This window comes from Lichtheimia ornata (genome assembly GCF_029851405.1).
Source record: "Lichtheimia ornata isolate CBS 291.66 chromosome Unknown scaffold00028, whole genome shotgun sequence".
Lineage (NCBI taxonomy): Eukaryota > Fungi > Mucoromycota > Mucoromycetes > Mucorales > Lichtheimiaceae > Lichtheimia > Lichtheimia ornata.
Window position 1 is genome coordinate 1 of NW_026695348.1, and position 21,999 is coordinate 21,999.

The window sequence follows — 21,999 nt, forward strand, 5'->3', positions numbered from 1 at the left end:
GGGAGGAGAGAGAGGGAATAGCGGGGTTGTATGTATGTATGTGTGTATGTGTGTATCTTGACATTTGTAGGTGAATGGATGGGGTCGAGGCACATTGGGGGGGGGGGGAAGAGAAAAGGGATATCACCCGATTAAGCAAGTGATTAAATAATACAAACATTACAATAGTGGTATCACTGGTTCTGGCAAGAGCACAACAAGAGAGCATTTGGTGGATCAGTTGACATTGTTGTCGACACACAGCAAAAAGGAAAACAAGCTACAGCAACAGATTCGTAATGCGGGAGTCATTTTGGAAGCATTTGGCCATGCAAGGACAACACAAACCCGCAGTGCATCCAAATTTGGCATGTTTCAAGAATTACAATTCAGTGAACGTGGTCGTATCCTCGGTGCAAAGACGCTGACGTACGCATTCGACAAGGCTCGGTTAACCAAAGTGCCACTCAACGAACGCACCTATCACGTGTTCTATGCGCTCTTGGCTGGCACCACCGTTGATGAAAAGAATGCCCTTCACATCAACTTTGGCTTTGACTATTTCCATTACTTGAATCAATCTCGATGTATCACGGTGGCGGATCGTAATGATGATATTGCTTTTGGCGATTTGAAGAGTGCTCTCAAGGTGTGCGGATTCAAGGCCAAGACGGTGACACAGATCTTTCAACTATTGGCAGCCATTTTACATTTGGGCAATCTCGAATTTCAAGATACACGAGGTGGTGAAGTCGCTGAGGAAACGTGTACTGTCAAGAATGAAAAGGTGCTCGAGATTGTATCAGCCATGTTGGGTGTATCGCCTAGCAAATTGGAAACAGCACTCACTTACAAGTTGCGTTTGATTCGGAACGAGCTTTGTACCGCATTCATGAATGCCCAAGGTGCCACAGAGCAACGCGATTCACTAGCACAGGCGTTGTACCACGTTCTCTTTTTGTGGATTGTCGAATCTATCAACACAAAGATTTGCTACAGCGATGGTGACCCAGCCAACTTTATCGGCATTCTCGACCAATTCGGTTTCCAAAACTTCAAAGAGAATGGCTTTGAAGAGTTTTCCGCCAACTTTGCCAATGAACGCATCCATCAATTCCTTATCTATCAACGCTTCAACGATGATGCCAGCCTCAATGCACTTATGGTACGCGATAATGTACCCTTACCACGTATCCTTACAATGGACAATGCCGGCTGTCTTGATTTGCTTGTTGGCAAGGAACGTGATACTACATCCACCAAGGTGGTCCAAAAATCAGCAGCATTAGGTCTTGGTGGTGTGGTGGGTCTTATGGATCGCGATTGTGCACGTTATCAAACAGGAGCAACCGATGCCACGGATGCCAACATGCTTGCCAACCTTCAACGTCAATTCGCTGGTCATTCATCTTTCAGCAAGAGCACGCAAACTTACTCGTTTGGTATCAACCACTTTTCAGGCACCGTGCATTACACTGTCGATGGATTTGTGGAAAAGAATCTCAACACGTTGTCACCTGATTTCGTCACCTTGTTACGCGATAACAGCTCCAATGCCTTTGTTGCTACGTTGTTTTCAAGCACTGCCATGGCAACGGAATCTCATCCCAAGGATGGTCGCACAATTGTCAAAGCTCAACTTTCCAGCAAACCTACACGTGCCCCTTCGATGCGTCGACGACCCACCAACAAGCGTCGTGGTGCTGCTGCAGCTGCTACAGGTGCACCTGATGAAGCTGATACCGGTGAACCTGATCCATCCAAAGAAGCTGAACAAGCTTATCAAGACATGCAAGTGATGACAGTGATGGATCAATTGTATGTGACACTTCGTGACCTATGTACCACCATGGCCGATACACGCATCTACAACATTATCCATTTACGACCCAACGACATGCAAACAGCTGACATGGTGGATATGAAGCGACTCAAATCACAAGTCCGTGCCTTTTTGTTACCTGATCTTGTACAGCGGTCCGGTCTCGAATACGCCAACCATTATGCATTTGCCGAATTCCTTATGCGTTATGATCGACTCGTTGTATCGTTACAAATTGATGGATCCAAATCAGAACGTAGCATGGTGGAATCTGTTTGTGCTATCATGAATTGGACCGAGCAACAAGCCTATATCGGCAATGACAATATTTGGCTTGCCTTTGACGTATGGAAGGAACTCGAGGATAGTTTACGTGCAGCTGAAAAGGAGGAACGTGCTCGTATGAAAGCAGCCATGAGCGAAAACAACAATACCGATGTCATGAGTGATGCCCCTGGTGGTGTTGGTGCCATGGATCCACATTTTGATCCCCATTATGAAGAAAGCAACGATCGTCTCTTACCACCCGGTGGTGCTTATCTCGATCCACAACACCCACCCGCTCATATGGCACGTGCCTCTGTATTCGACGATAATGGCAGCTATTACGAGAGTGATTTTGGCATGAAACGTGAAGCCGAAGGAAGTCAATGGGGTGAAGAATCCGAATGGGGCATGAAAGGTCTATCTGAAGGGTAAGTTTACATCTCTTAATACAAAGAATCGACCACTCATTTTCTTTTTTATAGATTTGGCCCCAACATGGATATGAGCAAAATGATTGAAGATTATTCAGCACCTCAAAACGAGCAAGTTGAAGAAATGGAGATTTCGGCTGTACGTGTATGGTGGGTGCGATTCGTATGGGCCATGACATGGTGGATTCCAAGCTTCTTATTGAGAACGGTGGGCAAAATGAAGCGTCAAGATGTTCAATTGGCATGGCGTGAAAAGTTTACCTTGTGTCTTTTGATTTTCATCTTTTCGGCCATTGTCATTTTTGTCATTGTCGGTCTCAGTCCCATTCTTTGCCCTGGTACAAAGGAAATGTATTCCACTGCCAACGTACAAAACCACAATACGCCCGATGATATGTATGTCAGCCATCGTGGTGTCGTTTATGATATTACCAACTTTGCACGCAGCAACCACGGCTCAGCATCTTTACCAGCCACCAGTGATACCATGCAAACACTCGCAGGTCTTGATGTATCATGGACCATTCCACCTCCTCTCACAACAGCTTGTGCAGGTCTTGTTACATCCCCTACCGTCAGCATTCAGCCAAATCAAACGATTGAACTTGGTCCCTTTGTGCATTATTCGGGCGATCAGCTTCAGCAGACTTCAATCACCTCCATGAAAGACCAAAAATGGTATTGGAACACCTTCTTGCCGCAAATGAAGCTGTACAAAAAGGGTTCTATTGTGGTGGATATGAACCTGATTGCTGACGATTACAAGGGCTGGACCCGTTATGCCATGGCTATCAACAAAAAGGTGTATGACTTGACGGATTACTTTACGACGGCTGATCGCTATGCTTCTGGTTCCACTGCTGGTGATTACTCCTTTTTGGATGATGCTGTTGAGGAGATCTTTAAAAAGTTCAGCGGCACGGATGGCACTGATAACTGGAACAAGTACACTGCAGCCCTCGCACCGGATGTGCTTGCCGCCAACATGCATTGCCTTAACGAAATGTTTTACATTGGTGATGTCGATGAGCGTGAATCGATTCGATGTACCTTTACCAATTATCTCTTGTTGGCATTTGCCTTGGTGATGTGTCTCACCATCTTGGTCAAATTCCTTGCCGCTTTGCAATTTGGCAGTGCACCTACGCCTGAAGATCATGACAAGTTTGTTATTTGTCAAGTCCCTTGTTACACCGAAGACGAGGAGTCATTGAAAAAGACGATTGATTCTTTGACGGTGATGAACTATGATGACAAGCGCAAGTTGTTATTTATCATTGCTGATGGTATGGTTATGGGAGGTGGCAACGATCGCCCTACGCCTCGTATTGTATTGGATGTGCTCGGCTATGATACCAAGAATGACCCTGAGCCGCTCATGTTCAAGTCCATTGGTGAAGGTAGCAAGCAACTCAATTATGGCAAGGTCTATTCGGGCTTGTACGAATGCGAAGGCCACGTGGTACCCTATGTTGTCATTGTCAAGGTCGGCAAGGCATCCGAACGTGCCAAACCAGGCAACCGTGGTAAACGTGACTCGCAGTTGATTTGCATGAATTTCCTCAACAAGGTCCACTTTGATGGTGAAATGACGCCACTTGAGCTGGAAATGTATCATCAAATCAAAAACGTCATTGGTGTCAATCCAAGCTTTTATGAATACGTGCTCATGGTGGATTCAGATACAGAAGTGGATACGAATGCTCTCAATCATCTCATCTCGACAATGCTACACGATGGCTCTATCATTGGTCTATGTGGTGAAACACAGCTTGTCAATGAAGATCGCTCACTCACGACCATGATTCAAGTCTACGAATACTACATTTCTCATCATCTTGCCAAGGCTTTCGAATCGCTCTTTGGTTCCGTCACCTGTTTGCCTGGTTGTTTCTGTATGTATCGTATTCGTACGCCTGTCAAGAATGAGCCCTTGATCAATTCACCTAAGGTGATTGGTGATTACGCTGACAACAATGTTGATACGCTGCACAAAAAGAACTTGTTGCATCTTGGTGAAGATCGATATTTGACGACGCTCATGATGAAGCATTTCCCACAATACAAGATGAAGTTCACGCCGCATGCTTTCTGTAAGACCGTTGCACCTGATCGTATTCGTGTCTTGGTGTCACAGCGTCGTCGTTGGATTAATTCCACCATCCACAACTTGTTCGAACTTATCCTCTTGCCCGACTTGTGCGGCTTTTGCTGTTTCTCGATGCGCTTTGTGGTGTTGATTGATTTGATCGGTACATTGACACTTCCCGTTTCGGTCGTTTACTTGGTATACTTGATTTATGTGATTGCCGACAAATCGCAACCACTTCCCATCTTGTCGTTGGCCATGCTTGCTGGTATGTATGGTTTACAAGCTATCCTGTTTATCCTCAAGCGACAATGGCAACACATTGGTTGGATGCTCTTTTATATCTGCGCCATTCCCATCTTTTCATTTGCATTGCCTATTTATTCCTTCTGGCACTTTGACGACTTTTCATGGGGTAACACGCGTATTGTGGTGGGCGACAAGAAGCAAAAGAAGATTATTGTCAATGATGATGAAAAGTTTGATGACAAGATGATCCCACTCAAGAAATGGAGCGTCTATGAACAAGAGTTATGGGAAATGGGATCCACTGGTTCACGCGAAACAGGTGTTACGGGCCACAGTTATCGCAGCTATTACTCACAAGGTGGTACTCCTATGGGTGGTATGCCACCAAACATGATGGGTGGTGGTGCTGGTGGTGCACCCACAGGTACTGGTTCAGTTATTTATGACGGCCGCAGCATGTATGGAGGTGGCTCAGTGATCTATGATGGCGGCAACCGAAGCATGTATGGTGGTGGACATAATGGTAGCCAAGACTTTATGGATGGTGGTATGCGACCTGGATCAAGAATGATGCCACCAGGCCCAGGTTCAGTTATGGGCATGCCAGGATATACAGGATCGGTGATGGGTGCACCAGGCTATACAGGCTCCATGATGGCACCTCCCATGCCTGGTTATACAGGCTCCATGATGATGGCACCTGGTGGATATGCAGGCTCTGTCATTGGCTCCGAATACGGTGGTGGAGCAGGTCCTCAAGATCATCTCATGGCTCAACATCAACAACGTGGAAGCTTTATGCCTCATCAACAACAGCCCCCATACCAGTAAAAGCTACAACATTGTTCAATTATTCTCCTCCTCCTTCTTCTCTTTTACATATAGTTCTCTCTCTTTCTCTTTTTTATATTCCCTCTTACCCAAAAAAATACTTTCATACATCCATCACACGCAATCACACACACGCACCAACAACGCATTAGTCCTCTTTCTTTTTTTGTGATAGTACTAATAGAATTTCTTTGTCTATTTCTGCACTTTGAACTTGTCTGGTACAGGGTCATTATCTACACCATCATCTTGTTGTTGTTGTTGTTGTTGTTCTTCTCCATGATCGCCTTCTTGCCATTCGGGTCGTTCATGATGCTGTTGTTCTTCATCTGATGCTTCACCGGATGGATGGTCATCACGCCATTGTTTGTCGGCTTGGATTTCCTCAGGGGTCCAACTAGGCAATTTGCTTTGCATATATTCGGTCAAAGAAATCAATCCATCGCCATCCATATCAAGGTCGTGGAAAGCTCGGTCAATAATGGTGCGAATGTGCTTGGCTGAAGCGTCGACATCACGTTCAAAGCCGTACAGCGCCTTAAGGTCATTGTCATCCCACTGTCCATCGCCGTTCCTGTCATGGAGCTTGAAGAATGTCACCTCATCCGAGATTTGGATCTGATGGGTCTCTGTCATGTGTCTACCACGCACACGTTAGACTACTTTATAGAAGCCGATAGTAACATCCCCACTTACTGTTCTTCATAGTTGGCAAATGCTCCAGCTTTGACGGCGGCAACCAATAAACCAGCAGATAAAAGTAAAGAGAGTTTCATCATGTATAGAGTAAGGGGCGGGAAGAGAGAAGGGGCTCAAGATTTCAGGCTGTGTTCTTTGCATGTTCGCAGTAATGATTGTCTCAGCTTTATTCTTTAAGCCTTACTTGCCGACGACATCCGCTTGTTATACTATGAATCCCTTACTTTTCTATAACCACTCACTTGTGCACCCAAACACACAACCCAAGTACCATCTTCCATAGCACACCATCACCATTGTGATAGACAATGCAACATGTGAATAAATCAAATCATCATCACGTATAGCAAAAGGTGTCAATTTACATCATATGATCTGAAAAACATTGTCTACTATCAGGCCCCAAGCATCATCCTTTCTTACTGAAGCCAATCCCAAGTGAGTGTTTTTCAACCAAAAAGGCATTCTGCTCGGCGACCTTCTTGCGCCACAGGAAATGCAATTATACGATTAACGCTTCATGCACTTTCAACGTTTAGATGCACTGATAACTTTCGGCCTATCATCCATACCATGGTAAACTTGAAAACACTCTACAAGGGGTATCATAGGTGGACCTTACTATAGCATGTTGTGGTAGGGGAAGGAGCGATCCATGCACTCGCCACCAATAGCATAGACCCGTCAAGTCCCGCGCTCATGAATCAGTTACACAAGCAAGTCCTTCTGCATCTTTGACTCTATTATGGTCTAGCTACAGTACTTGACAATGAACAACAACTACCCTTCATATAGCACCACGCTTGCAGCATAATGAAAACATAAAGACAGTCATATCTCAAAACTTTACAATGAAGCCTGGGGTCTTTAATAGAACGAAGTTGCTCGCCAAGGTCAAAGGAATCCTGTATGCAAGTCTCACGATCGTGGTGCCCAATCCCAGATTTGGCCAATGTCGCTCGACGACGTCGAAAAAAAGTTCAAGAGGTCGACTCGGTCCAATTTGGCTGGTGGCGACATTGGGTGGATCTGGGAATGGCCACGATGAACTTCATACTTTGACACAAGATCGCTTTGACCCCGACGAGCAGCTTTGTTCGATTAAAGACCCCCGGCTTCATTGTAAGATTTTGAGATACGGGTGTCTTTATGTTTTCCATATGCGCTGTAAGCGTGATGCTATAAGAAGAGTGGTCTTTGTTCATTGTCAATTAGCTAGACCTTGACAGAGCAAAGATGCACAGGGGCGTCTTTGTGTACCTCAGCAGTTTTGCATGACTGGAAGGACCAATGGATGATACTGTAAACATTGATCAGCATTAGCTCATAATGGCAGCTAATAGCCTCTTCCTCCCAATCCCAACGTTTGCCATTCCATTGCATGTGAACGATTCTCCTGCTCCAGCCCATCATTTCCGTCATTCAACTTTCTTGATCCGAGCTGATTTGACTGAGCTACGATCAAAGAGAGATTACATCAATCCACACATCAGCATACATTCGAATGTCTCAGCTGATTAATCCTTGTTCGGCCGTAACTCAACCAAATCAGCTCGGATCAAGCTACTTTAATCATGGAAATGAATGTCTAGAGCAGGGGCATCGTTCCCATGCAGTGGATCTCGCAACAATGATGATTGGATAAAAGTGGCCGTTAGCTAGCAATACATGCCTGTTCCTAGATGATCCATAAAGTAATTATACATTGACCCTTTCATTCATGCAAACGTAGCTGTGTTACACAACACGACCCTCTGCATCTTTTGCTCTGCCAGTGTCCACCTACTTGACAATGAACAAAGACCACTCTTCTTATAGCATCACGCTTACAAACATAAAGGTGTCTGTATCTCCAAACTTTACAATGAAACGTGGGGTTTTGAATAGAGCAATGGGCTCGGCTTGGCCAACAGCACCTTGTGTGAAAGTTTCACGTTCAATGTCGCAACTAGCCCAAAAAATATTTTTTGGTCGTCGTCGTCGAAGAGGTCGACCCCCAGATCCAGTTTGGCTGGTAGCGACATTGCGAAATCTGGGATCGCCCACGATGAACTTCATACTTTGACACAAGATTCCTTTGACCCCGACGAGCACGTTGATCTGTTAAAGAGCCCACGTTTGATTGTAAAGTTTAGAGATACAGGCACCTTTATGTCTTACATATGCTGTAAGCGTGATGGTATATGAAAAGAGGTCTTTGTTCATTGTCATGTAGTGTCACCATAATAGAGCCAAAGATGCAGAAGGACTTCTTTGTGTGACAGAGACAAAACTCAGGGCTTGAATCAATGCATGATACAAATGCAAACTTAATCCCCTGTTTTAACTGTCAGCTAATAGATACTTCCTCCCATTCCGAACTGTTTCCTGATCCAATTCATGTGAACGATTGCCCTGCTCCAGCCCAGCATCTCCATCATTCAACTTTCTTGATTCGAGAGGATTTGACTGAAAAACGCTCAAACACAGAAGTATCATCCAATATCAGAAGAATCATTTTGCAAAGTTACTTGTAAACTGCCAGCTAGCAACCCATTCCTCCCATTCACCTTTGTTGCCCAAACCAATGCATACGAACGATTCCTCTGCCCTAGCCCAGCATGCCCATCATCTAACTTTCTTGATCCGAGATGATTTGACTGAACAATGCTCAAACAAAGAATGATCATCCAACATCATTTCAACTCATTTTAATTTCCACTTCTTCCACTCTCACTTTACCGTTCTCTTCCTCCCATTCTCATCTGTTAACGCATTGAAGTATACAACTACCACCTGCGAACGATTGTCCTGCTTCAACCCATCATGTCAATCCTGCAACTCTCATGATCCGTTTGTCTTTGACTGAATGGCCAATCCATGGCGTGCGCACACCCTTCTTGTCGCTCTTCTACAGCACACCAGTCTCTTGACACAACACACGCTCTTGCACGCTCTTCTGCCACAACCAATCGTAACGGCGATCATTCCAGCAGCTGCTGTCAGCAAGATCTTTACTCGATTGTCACAAACAACGTTTACAACCTGTTCACTCTACCATAGCACACGCTCTTGCACATTCCTCTGCCACGACCGAACGTAACAGCAGTTGCTTTACTACCTCGTCTCAAAAAGCGTCGTTTACATGTGGCAACCTGCCTTAGAGCCCCTTTTTACGTGAACAGCAGATAGCCATTGTATCGAAGCAGCTTTATTTACGTGTAGCAACTTGTTTCAATCCGTACGGATTCCTATGGATGGTGCCATACCAGCTATCGAGCACGCCATACTACAAGCAATCTTCATCTGGATGAGCTGCAATGAAAAAGGTCCAAGAAAGAGATGTATCAACAGCTAGATGGGAAAGGATCAGCAGCAATCACATGATGACTCTTCAACCAACATATTGGATTTGCAATGGTTATGGATGGGTGGATGCAATCAAGTGCTGTGATGAGGAAGAAACCTTGGAATGTTGCTTTGGTTACTTGACGCGTTGTCAGCAGGATCATGTCACGTCGATACGGCGGAGGATGATGATGGATTGGATGGAATTGACGAAAGGGCTTTTATCCTTGAGGAAAGCTGGTTTACAGCCGTGGATGATATTGGAGTACTCGAGACAATGCATGCAGCAGCTATTTTGCAATGATGAATGAAGGATGCTTATGTCGGCAGCAACCAAGAATACAATGACACATTCCATCCCCTGTTGACTCTATGTGATTCACCCGTACCTTATCCACTTTGCAATGTTGTTCCTTTATTATATACACTTGATAGAGTCCCCACTGCCATGTACTATCTTCGACTATTTCATTGAATGAAGATCGGATTCATTACAAGATTTAGAAGGGTTTCGTACCATCAGCTCATATGTGCAGAATGTGGATCAATTGGTTGGTTGGTGGATTGAAAGGGGGAATAGGTCGAAGGTCGGAAAGTGAGGTTGGACAATTTACATCATCCTGTCGAGTTGCTCTTGTCCTTTGTCACAACGTTGTTATTACATTTACTAAAGCTTCCTAGCTCACATGCTAATAAACGAAAGGCAGTGGCGATTCTCAAATGTTTGTATTGCAAAGATAATGAAAGGCATAATAAAACAAGCCAAGGTGCCACCGTTGTATGTAACCCAACTACCCAACGTATATAGTATAATTTATCCATCATCCTCTTTCAGAGGTTTCTGCTTTGGTACTCAAGCATACTATGTTTACATGAACAAGCACTCTCACTACTACAATATCAAAGTTGGGTTTGCATACATATCATTGAGCGTGGAAGCTATTGTATTCCGATCCATTATGTTGCAGGTTTAAAGGTAATAGCACTAACACCATCCTTGATCATGCTACCACACACGTCTCCACATTCTTTTAAAGCAGCGAGTTGATATCTCGTTTGCTCCACAATAACCGGAATGTGTATCAGAGTTTGCAGCATTGTTTTAGGATCATATCGCTTTGCGCATGCACGCCATGAAAAATGGGCCATAATGTTGCTTACTCAACAACAGGAGTCTCAAGCACCAACAATACGTCTTTCAATTAGCATCGTCTTTTCATGTCCAATGAATCGATTTTATTTTATGAATCCTCTCACATCTAACGCTACCTTTATCGTATGCTATACTTATCCACATAGATTAGCAAGCCTGATTGCAATTGATCCATATCCACAACCTTTGCAGCAATCCAATCCTATATGTTCCACTTTTTCCATCATCCTGACGTTGTCCTGTTGCTTGGCAATAGTCCTCACGAGTAGCAAAGTGACATACGCATTCAAAAAGGTGGTGTACAATATAAGTGGCCTTGCTCGTGATCCTTCTTTTTTTCCATCCACAACCTTACCCGAATCCGTTAACATGTTTTTTCATTTCATCCATCATCTTGAAATCATCGTGTTGCTTGTAAACACTCCTCAAAAGTAGCAGGCATAGTGGGAAAGCGGGCAAACAGTATAACAGGAAAAGCAAGTTGAACCAAAGACGTATTCCTCCACAAGCGATAATCCACCTACCATGTGTTTAACGGTGTTTGTGGTTCTTTACAGCTTCTCTTAGCCTGTTTGACAAGTAAAACTGCTTCGACATTGTGTTGCCGTTGTCAAGTAAAGTCAATTGTACCAGCAGAGCTTACAGCAAACGATCAAACGAAAAGGATGCCCTGAAACAATAAGATGTTCCTCCACAAGCGAAAACGACCAACCAAACGCACTCCCGTAGTTGTTCACAGCTGCTGCTAACTTGGTTGACACGTAAATTGCTTTGTTCTTGTTGCCAATCTTGAGATGAAAGTATGTAGACGATCAAACGAATAAAGTGTTTTGCAAGACCACCATTTGCGCCCAAACCAACTTTTTGCCACAATGTCGTTTCTTTTTATTCGATGTTGAAGCTGCCAATGTTGTATCTGTAAGGGGTAGTTCCATTGGGGGGGGTTGCCTTGGTTCCATTGTGGTTGCCATGGCATCTGTGTAAAAAAGTGCAGTTGCCGGCGAGCTTGAGCGTTGTTCATGGTCTGATTTTCACGTGAAACACTCGAATGCAACGTCACTTAGCAACAGCCATGGCCTGCCGGTCGCTTTCCTAATGAGGATAATTTTTCCTTATTTGGGCAATTTCATAGTATACCAGCGCTGAATTTTAATGTATAGTGAGTAGTAACCCGTCTCTTTGTCCCAGTGGCAGAACCCCGAACTTCGGGGCTGGAGGCGTGAGTTCGAATCTCACCTCTTAAATTTGGATCAATACAGAGAAGATTAGCATGGCCCCTGCACAAGGATGACACTAACTCTCTGAGAAGGATTAGCTCGAAGAGCGATTTTTTTTCAAGTGTTGTCGCTGATGCTTTATCTTTATAATGCTTTTCTCCTGCTTTATGGCACACAAATTACTCGAATGGAGTCGAATGGACGTGTCATGGCAACAAGCTTTCGTGTAAAATACAAACTCACTCGGGTTCGCAGCTTACAGATCGCAGAACAGCCTACTTTTCCATCTTCTTTTTATTGACAATGGTGAATGGAATGGGGAACAAGAGCACAGCAATTGCATATTGTATGACTCGAGTATACAGAGAATACACGCATTCCTCGTCAAGCAACTTGTTCCTCGATTGCAACAACGCTCTCTTTCTGTATCTGAAGGCATCTTACGGTTGAATGGAGGCGACTTACTTGGCTACAGAAAAGCACCCTTTCGATTGCTACTCTTGTAAGATCTGGGCATGCAGAATCAGTTCTCGCTGCTTCACGCATACAACGCACACGCATTCGTACATCACACGAACCACAACATGCTCTCAAGTGTCATACAGCAAGAGGAACAACTCGATCACACTTTATAAGTTGTTTACGCATGCATGCAAGGTCACAAGTATCAGCTCCATTGTCGTGGTATGAGAACATCCTTCTATCCATTCCTTATCACTATGGCTCAACAAGTATGCTTTCATACCTTCCAGCTCCCATTTGATCGACATGATATGAGAAGGTCTGTAGCCAGATGATTCACCGTTCGCTTATGTCTGCTGAATCCGGACTTGCTGTTGGTGAGGCAATGGCAAAGGTAAGTGTAAGGCAATCAAGCGTTCACGACGAGATGACAGCGTTATATCCTTCTTCATTCGAGTAGCCCGTAAAACTCCCATTGTCATGCGCTGTATTGTACTCTACTGTAATTTCTTTTCTCTCTCTTTGCATAAAGCATAACAATTTGTACCACAATCTAAGGTCAGCTTGAGTTTCCCTTGTTCGGCAATTGCATGTATCATCACTCTTTCTTTATTCAATTCCATCCTTATCTTCTATGGCTTCGGTAATACTCGTTTTACTTTACCATTCTACTTTGAATTGACCCCATTGTCTAGATCTACTTTGACGACTATGCATTCCCGAGCGAATTGTATGAGCGCGACACTGGCGATTTCCACATGACCATCAGGACCTTGCTTGATTTCACACCTCAGATTCTAAGAGAGTTACCCAAGGAGCCCAAGGTTAGATATCATCATCAGAGAGAAGAAGGATACGTATTCATGCAAGGGAGATCACTAACCTGATGATGATAGGATAGGAAACCTCTTCGAATTCATTTGGAAACGGCTTCCTTTTTACAACGCAACAGTAGACACGTTGAACGATTTGTTCATTTTCTCGTCGACTGCTGTATTGAATATTTTGCTCGTACAACAACCTATCGTCATGATGAACAACAACAACAATACCATTATACCCGGTCATCATCTTCATCTTCAGACAAGGAGAAACAACACCGCAGCAGCAGCAGCAGCAGCAATACTAGTAATAGTACGACAACTGACAAGCAGAAGAAAAAGAAGGATGATGAGGAAAATGAAAAGGACAACAACATCAACAAGAGCAATACGATGACCAAGTCGGCTGTTGCAGCAGGTGCGTTGGGCTTTTCATTGTATTCAACGTATCAAGCCAGCACAGCATGGGGCCATGTCAATTTCCAAAACCAGCTTGAGCGATTACTGGACCACGTGTCAGCGGCATTAAAGAGCACCAGTATATGGATCAAGGAACGAGAAAAAATGGAGGATCCAGTGCATGACATGATACGTCAAGATGTTATTCGCATACGACAACTGGTTCATCACGTCGAACGATTGGATTCTCGAAGTTTACGAAAGAAAGAAGCCACCGGATGGTAGGTTATTGCTTATGTATGTACACATTCCTTTTACTCATCAACATCTTTTATCTATCAGGGGCATGGGCGTGGTGGGTAGCCTTTCAGCAGTAGGAGGAATCGCTTGTGGTAGTATGATGGTGCTGAGTGGAGGTGCTGTTGTCGCTCTTGGAGGTGTACTTTTGACGGTGGCTACCAAAGGAACAGCAAAATCAGAAGAGGGTGCAAGGGCCTTGTTGGAAGCTGAAGTACGTCGATTACTCAAGGACATTGAACGAGAAGGTGCCAGCAGACAAAAGATAGTTACCGAAATGCTTGGATCCACTGAAAGCACAACCAATTCACCTCTTTTGTCCAAAAACAGGTAATGTGGATCAATCCATATGTTGAATAATATACCATGCTCATTCATCATGATAGTGTAAAACAAGAACCCTCATTCACTTTACCAAAACAAAAGGTCCCTGAAGCCTAGCAGTATTTATTCCCACTCATCTATTTTTCAAATACACAATAATGGATACATATGAAATACATCAGCTCCTTTGATTTGTGATTGTACATAGCCTTGTGTGCTTATGAAGATGTATACATCATAAAAGAGACATCTTGAAAAGTATCAGCGTCACGTCTTTCTTCAAGCTACATCAACTCTGTTATAAGGGTATCCTCCCTGTTTGTTCATCCAACCCTCCAATACATTTCAATCATGCGAACAACGTATTATTTAAAGACTTGTTTACAAAAGGAGATGTACATAGTTTTTTATTATCGCATATCAGCGTACAACTTTCGCATCTTTGGATCGGCAAATTTGCCTTTTCTTCTACGGCCTCCCTTTTTACCCTTTCCTCGGCGCGCCCGCACGCTCTTTCTAGCAAATCGTGTTTGTAATAAACCTTCCATCTCATCATCACACATGATACATCCAGTAACAGGCGGCTTGTTTTGGTTTTCTCGAAACTCGGCCTTCAATATCACACCACCACAATCCTCGCATAGTTCATCGACAATCGATACATCTAATGTGTGTGTGTGCATCAATACCAAATACTGCAACAGCATCATCATCATGACATCGCTTACGTTTGATGGTATCCACAAAGGTGGTGACAATATTGCATTCGTTACAGCTTAATTTCCATCGTGGTGCCGAAGTAGCGTCCAACACAAGTCGACCTTGGCATGGATCAGTCTCTCGTTCGGATTCAGGACATGGGCCTACTGCATTCGTGACCATGGAATGGGGACATGTTGGATGCAAACAATGATTACAACCCATGCCTAACATACATACATGTATGCATTAGGAAGTTGTCAAAGAAACGACCCCAGTGACACTTTACCTTTTTTGGTATCCTCAAACGGTGGATGATTGTAGCAATACGGACATATGGGATAGCCGGTACCTTTGGATCCAGTCGAATAAAGCACAAGCTCAAAATCATCCAATGGCTAAGTAACACCTTGTTAGAATCTATTGATCATTCCTCCCATTGTACATGGTCACTTACACATCGCAATTCTCGATAGAGCTTGATATTTCCATTCAATGGCAGTGAATACGTTTCATCGCAAGTAGCACAATGCAATCGATTTGGTTTCAGAGCAATGTACTTCATGTATCGCTTGCATTTGCCACACTTTGATAGGGGTCGTCCTGTTGCTGCCAATGCCGAAAAGGTTGCTTCAAATAGCTCATCCATGGCATCAATCTATACCCATATCATGTTAATTTTGCCACAAGATCCTCATCCAAGCAACTTACATTTTTGACAAAGTAGGCAAATTTGCGTTCAAACATGTCCAAAAAGTACTCCAATACATCACGCTGTGGTGCCTTGCCCATGGCAATCAGGTTAAGTTGTTGTTCCATATCGGATCGCATCGTGGGTAAGGATAACTCTGGATCGATTTTTTCTAGTATAGTCAAGGGATCGTCAATCGATGCTCACCGATGCTTGTTGCAATAGAGAGAGAGCCACTTACGATATCTATAGGATGGATAAGTTAGTCAATGTATAGATCATCCTTCATTTTAGTCATTCACTCACCCATGAATCAGCACAATACCGAGATTGGTGGGAACAAGTCGTCGAGCAGCTCCCGTTACCTACTCTCCCCCAAGATGATCAATACGTGTTCAACCACCACCAAAATAGTCTTGCTTACCGCCACATAATTGCGTTGACAAATATTGTTGATATGCGTTGGAATACTTGCATCAGTGCCGATACCATTTTGTTCCTAAACGCCAGATGTAAAAGGTCAACAAGCGAGCGGAAAGAGCGAGGGCGCAATAATACATACCATGAGTCCAATCAATTCAGCTTCTGTCAAGTATTCAGGTGGGCTTGTTTTGCCTTCAGGCAATGAAAGTGATGCGATCGGTATGGATTCACCCTTGGTAAATTCTGGAATATACTCGTCTGCTTTGCTCATCCTATCCCCCCCCCCCCAATAGGAGAAAATAAGTGAATGTTGGCAATGATGACATAGTAAGATACATACCAGTGCATGACTGAAGCAAATCCAGGAGAAAAGACCTGAGATCCTAATACACAATGGCGTGTCAATCCACAAGCCTATTCCTTAACCTCTCCTATACAAACCTTTGCAATGAAACTTTTCATTTCCAATGGCAAATGTGACGCTGGTCGATGTGTATTGCATGTTGGGGCTGATCGAACCAATAAAAGTTCTTGCAATAAAGTCATATATCCGCCAGGCATCACCATAAAGATCACCCTCTTCAGCTACGCGCATAGGTGTACTATAGGTTGGATGTCAATAAAAAGTACAGCATATACACATGTTGAGCCAACTTACATAGGAGGATGGTCTCCAACGTCTGTGCCACTGGTGGGTTTGGTATATCCATTTCTTAGCAGCTCCTCGCAAAATTGACCCCTGGATAAAAGAGAGGCGGATCAATAAGATAATAATTCACATCCATTCCAAGGTTGTCTTACCAGTTGGATTGGCGGGATTGCTCTTTCAGCACGCTGTCAAGATCAAAGTTGTCAGGATACTTGGATGTCTCCGTTCTTGGATATGAAATGTAGCCTTGAGTATAAAGCCGTTCGGCAATGCTCATCTATAATTCACATGTCAAAAGCTGCTAGATACACATATCCAAGTACTTACACTTTCACTAGGGCTAATACCAAGTGAGGATGAGCAATGTTTGAGAAGCTCGACCTAATCATCATCATCATGATGTGAGCTACTTGTTGGATAGCATATCAAGAAACTTCACTTACGGTGTTGAGAGCATGGGGTCGTTGCTTTGATTTACGTTTGGTCTCAATATCCACGACGGTTGCATATTTCTCGTTCTCGATGGTACCAAGGAACAAGCTGGCAATGCTTCTATCAAAGATGCGTTCACGATGCCAATTCAACTTGACAGCTGGATTGCCATGTTTTTGAATGGTGGCGGCAATACTCCAAAAAGACTCTGGTTGAAAACTCTGAATACGATCATGGCGCTCAACGCAAAAGGATAAAGTGGGCGTCTGACAAGGGCCATAGCTGATCACCGTAGCATCCAAATTGCCATATTTGCCTTGGAAGAACCGGGTTTGGAAGCGAGTGAAAGCGACACCCACTTTGAGATCGAATTCTTGGCGTGCATCCACAGCTTTGGCTTCATTCTCGTTGGGTTGACCCAGGTTTTGCATGGCGCGTCGTACATCTTGTGCTGTGATGGCTGAGAAGCGAGCTCGTAGCACGTGATCCATGCTCTTATGCTTCATGGCTGGCAGACAATTGTTGATCACTTCAAAGCAAATGTTTTCACCTTCACGGTCGCAATCGAGCCACAAGACAAGATAGTCCACACCCTTGGCCTCGTTGTGCAAGTGCTGCGTCAGTCGCATTTTGGGATTGGCTTCGTTCTTGCGGATCTTGCCACTGAACAGCTTGATGGGATCCAGATCCCAGGAATTGTACTCGGACGTGAAATCGACATTGTACACATGTCCTGTCACAGACGTAAACTTGAAATGCGCATTGGGATCGTCGCGAAAAGGGCCTGTCCATTCATGCACGGGTGTCGTTCGCTTGTGTGTTTCATACTGAATTGAATGTTAGCTTCATGGGTCACACGCATCGTGGTCTCCACAGCACTTACACGACCTCCAGGTGCCAGTAGTCGACTCAAGGCATCAGCCAGCGATGGCTTCTCTGCAACCTATTGTCCAACGTAAGACATTGCTCTATATTGAAAGTGTATTTGAGCTTACCATCAAAACGCGCATAGTGGGATAAGGTGCACAAAGAAAGATCAAGCTGGGAAATCATCCTGCAGTGTGCGACCAATGTCTTGACGCTCCAAGGTCCGTCGCCAATGCGAATAGCCCACTGCTCACTTTGATAGAGTCGTCTAATCCAATATTGATCCATGGACACTTTCAGAAGAGGAATACCAAGGGACGTTTTACACATAGTTGTAGCTAGTTGCTCATTCTCTTGCATGATTAAATGATGATGCTTGCTATTATGAAATCATTGATTGCCATCCATGTGTCATGCTACAACTACCCTTTTTACCCGGAGATGTATACATAGAAGCCTTTTACAAAGCTATTAATGTGTATCATAGCAACGTGGTTGCTACCTGACAACGTCGTCTTTGTAAATGGGAGATAGAATAATGTGTCAAAAGCCTCATGTGTGTGTTGTTCTTATGATGATCCTCGTGTTCAGGGAACTACACAATGTAGCAATTATTAGCTCTGCATACAATAATGCATTTAAACAATGACCCCCAAGAAAGGAATGATATGGGATGATGGCGTGCGTTCGTTGTTTCATTACACTACAGCAGCTAGCAGCAGCAGCAGCAGTAATAAATACACACTGACATATCCCCCTGATTGACAAATAGTGTGCGAGCATCTAAACATCACCTCCTTTTCCATTACTGTTTATTCCATCTCCCCCCTTACTGGATATTTTTATGTTCATTCATTCATTTATGATATTCAACATTCTTTCTTTTTCCTTTATCGTTTCAAACCTTTTCAATCACCACCTTCTATCTTTTTCTTTCTCTCACATTGTGAGCCCATCCTTTCCTTGATTATATATTTACCATCATGCCATCATGGTCAACCCATTCCTCTCCTTCTCTTTTACTAAAGCTATTACAACTTGCCCTGAATGAATCCAAGCCAAAATCCAATACGCCACGCCATGAGAGTTTCTGGACGACCTTGTACATCATGAGCACCCAACTTTTGCGAAAGTATTGGTTTCTTGTTGGACTTGCCATGGTGATATCACTTGCCGTTGCCTTTCCCGATGTTGCTCGTTATGGTGGCTATTTGCATGCTGAATGGACCATCAAGTGGGGTACGTACTACGCAAAGAGTATCTATGACATGAGCTGATCGACAGGACAATAATAGGCGCCGTCATTCTTATCTTTTTCATTTCGGGCTTGTCTCTACGTACACAAACCTTGGCTGAAACGGTGCTACGTATACGATTACACTTTTTGGTGCAAATGATTAGCCTTGTCCTGATTCCTTTTTTCGTATTTGGCTTTGTGCTGCTCCTTTTCAAAGCCAATGTGCATATGGATTCTTTGCTATTGATTGGATTAGTGATTGCTGCAAGTACACCCACCACCGTATCCTCCAACGTCGTCATGACCAAAAACGCAGGAGGCAACGAAGCAACAGGTAGAGGAAGCGCTTTGATGATTTAACACCAACCATCATACTCATCATCATTTTATCAACAGCATTGATGAATGCCGCTACGGGCAACTTGCTTGGTATCTTTGTATCGCCTGCCCTCGTTAGCTTCTTTCAAGAGCCTTTGGTGGATGCCACACCTGAACCTGATAGCGTTACGAAGATCGATGGCCAAGTGCATTTCGCTTCTGTTCTCATGCAATTGGGTTTATCGGTATTACTGCCCCTTGTTGTGGGACAAGCCGTACAATGGATAGCACCAGTCACCGTGGTTCATATCAAAGAAAGATGTCGCCTTTCCGATATCAGCAGCGTTGCATTGTTATCGCTTGTTTGGGCCGTGTTTTCCAATGCTGTGTATGCTCATTCATTTGATGCGGTCAAGGCATCCGATATTTGCGTGGTAGCCTTGATCAATCTTTTGTTTTATGGCATCTTTTGTGCGCTCTGCTTTTATTTGGCACATTACTTGCCGTTTCCACGTCTACGTTACTCTCGTCAAGATACCGTTGCTGTGATGGTAAGTTCATTTAACGATACGGTATGTAGAAAACAATGGCTGATTTAATCATCCTACTACTAGTATTGTGGAGCTACCAAGACGGTTGCCATGGGCGTCCCTTTGATCAATGTCTTGTATGAAAATGCTGATCCAGGCACAGTTGGTGTTTTGATGACCCCACTCCTCCTTTACCACATTGAACAACTCATTATCGGGAATATCCAAGTCGATTTTTTGAAACGATGGATCCAAAAAGACGAGGAAAATAGTAGTAGTAGTAGTAGTAATATGGATGATTATTGTCATTTCGACGACGACGATAATGATGATGGAAGCTCCTCCTCCGATCTCACATTATGCGACGAGTCATGCAAGGATCATCATGACGTGTATCAAAAAGTTTAGAAAAGATAACCTTTTTTTTTATTATCATAAAGACAGTAGCAGGACCTCTGTCACACACGCACACACATCAACATGGCTGCATTTAAACATTGAAAGGGAGAGAGAGCTAGAAGTGTACGGGTAATTTAATGTCTTTGGAAACATTTATAGAGTGGTCCCACACCAACCATGTTCAAGCACCTCATGTTGCTATACGCCAAACGCCTCATGCTGGTTATGGGCTCTTTTGCGACACAGCGGTATCAACCCATGGAGACAATGCTCTTGTCACGATCCCCAGCACATTGATCTTGTCAGCTGATCGAGCGCGTCATGACCGACCCGACCTCGTTGAGATCACCGATGACCGTACAGCGTTACGACTCTTTTTAGCGCTTGAAAAGCACTCGCCCACCATCGATTTTTGGAAACCGTATCTTGGGATATTGGATGCAAGCATGGAAGACTTTGAGCAGCAAGTGGAAGGGACATGTTTGGAGCAAGCGATGCAAGCGAAACGATTGTCGTTGGAGAATCAGTTTGCTGTATTGCAGCCATTATTTGGTGATGCATTGACATTGGAGTACTGGATATGGGCAGATCGGATTGTACGATCGCGTGCTGTGGGTGACACATGGATGCTGGTGCCATTTCTGGATTTTGCCAATCACTCAAACGAACCCAATGCACGCTGGGAAGTGCAACCCAATGGTGATATGCAAATTGTGCCCTTATCTAGTACGCTAGCTGCTGGTGACGAGGTCTTGTTTTCCTATGGTGCAAAGTCCAATATGGAGTTGCTATTTTCTTATGGGTTCACGCTGAATGACAACCCCGTTGAATCCTCTGTCAGAATTTCTGCAGCTGGGTTCTTGGATGATCCCGCCAAGATTGCATGGATGCGACAATTGAATATTCCACCCACATTGACATTGACAAATGAACATGGCAACAACGATGATGATGAAAGTGACAAGATGGGATGGAGCGCTCAATCGATTCAATTAATGTACTTGATCGTGATGGATCCAGAAGAAGATGCATTGACATTGGCACTTGATGAACAAGATGAGACCACCATCCATGCTTGTGTAGGCGACACACAAGTGGAGAATTTGAATGATTTGGCACAACAAGCAAAAAGGTTACCACAGCATCCTATCTTGTTGCTACGTATTGTTATGCTCCTTCTTGATGCCACACAATACCACTTCGACGCTATCACAGATGCTATGGCTCGTATCAAGGTATTGGAGATGGTCGACCGGTACAGATCAGAGGAAAAGCTTTTATTACAAAGGACATTGAACAAGTTGACATTATTGCGAGACACATTGGCTCAAGACAAGGTGGTGTTGGATTATCTCTCGGCACAGCAACAAGAGGATTAGACATTTGT

General features: G+C 44.0%; 5 protein-coding genes across 5 annotated transcripts; 3 read left to right on the forward strand and 2 right to left on the reverse strand.

Annotated features, from left to right (window-relative positions):
• Positions 1–5,863: 5,863 nt before the first annotated feature.
• O0I10_006337 (uncharacterized protein) lies at positions 5,864–6,447 on the reverse strand (the record flags this gene model as incomplete). The annotated part of the gene is made up of 2 exons (XM_058486366.1): positions 5,864–6,308; positions 6,365–6,447. 2 exons carry the CDS (start codon positions 6,445–6,447, stop codon positions 5,864–5,866), a joined length of 528 nt encoding a protein of 175 aa, XP_058342723.1.
• A 6,713-nt stretch (positions 6,448–13,160) lies between these two features.
• O0I10_006338 (uncharacterized protein) lies at positions 13,161–14,484 on the forward strand (the record flags this gene model as incomplete). Its single annotated transcript, XM_058486367.1, has 5 exons — positions 13,161–13,169; positions 13,222–13,350; positions 13,423–14,027; positions 14,089–14,373; positions 14,430–14,484. The coding sequence occupies 5 exons, from the start codon at positions 13,161–13,163 to the stop codon at positions 14,482–14,484; spliced, it is 1,083 nt and encodes a 360-aa protein (XP_058342724.1).
• A 293-nt stretch (positions 14,485–14,777) lies between these two features.
• Positions 14,778–18,271, reverse strand: O0I10_006339 (uncharacterized protein; the record flags this gene model as incomplete). The annotated part of the gene is made up of 17 exons (XM_058486368.1): positions 14,778–15,031; positions 15,096–15,293; positions 15,356–15,464; positions 15,524–15,724; positions 15,778–15,929; positions 15,999–16,003; positions 16,064–16,122; positions 16,182–16,256; positions 16,320–16,452; positions 16,521–16,563; positions 16,622–16,782; positions 16,839–16,919; positions 16,982–17,106; positions 17,157–17,210; positions 17,273–18,088; positions 18,145–18,204; positions 18,257–18,271. 17 exons carry the CDS (start codon positions 18,269–18,271, stop codon positions 14,778–14,780), a joined length of 2,541 nt encoding a protein of 846 aa, XP_058342725.1.
• An 840-nt stretch (positions 18,272–19,111) lies between these two features.
• Positions 19,112–20,621, forward strand: O0I10_006340 (uncharacterized protein; the record flags this gene model as incomplete). Its single annotated transcript, XM_058486369.1, has 4 exons — positions 19,112–19,367; positions 19,424–19,699; positions 19,762–20,234; positions 20,298–20,621. 4 exons carry the CDS (start codon positions 19,112–19,114, stop codon positions 20,619–20,621), a joined length of 1,329 nt encoding a protein of 442 aa, XP_058342726.1.
• Positions 20,622–20,749: 128 nt separating this feature from the next.
• O0I10_006341 (uncharacterized protein) lies at positions 20,750–21,991 on the forward strand (the record flags this gene model as incomplete). Its single annotated transcript, XM_058486370.1, has 1 exon — positions 20,750–21,991. The coding sequence occupies one exon, from the start codon at positions 20,750–20,752 to the stop codon at positions 21,989–21,991; it is 1,242 nt and encodes a 413-aa protein (XP_058342727.1).
• Positions 21,992–21,999: the final 8 nt, after the last annotated feature.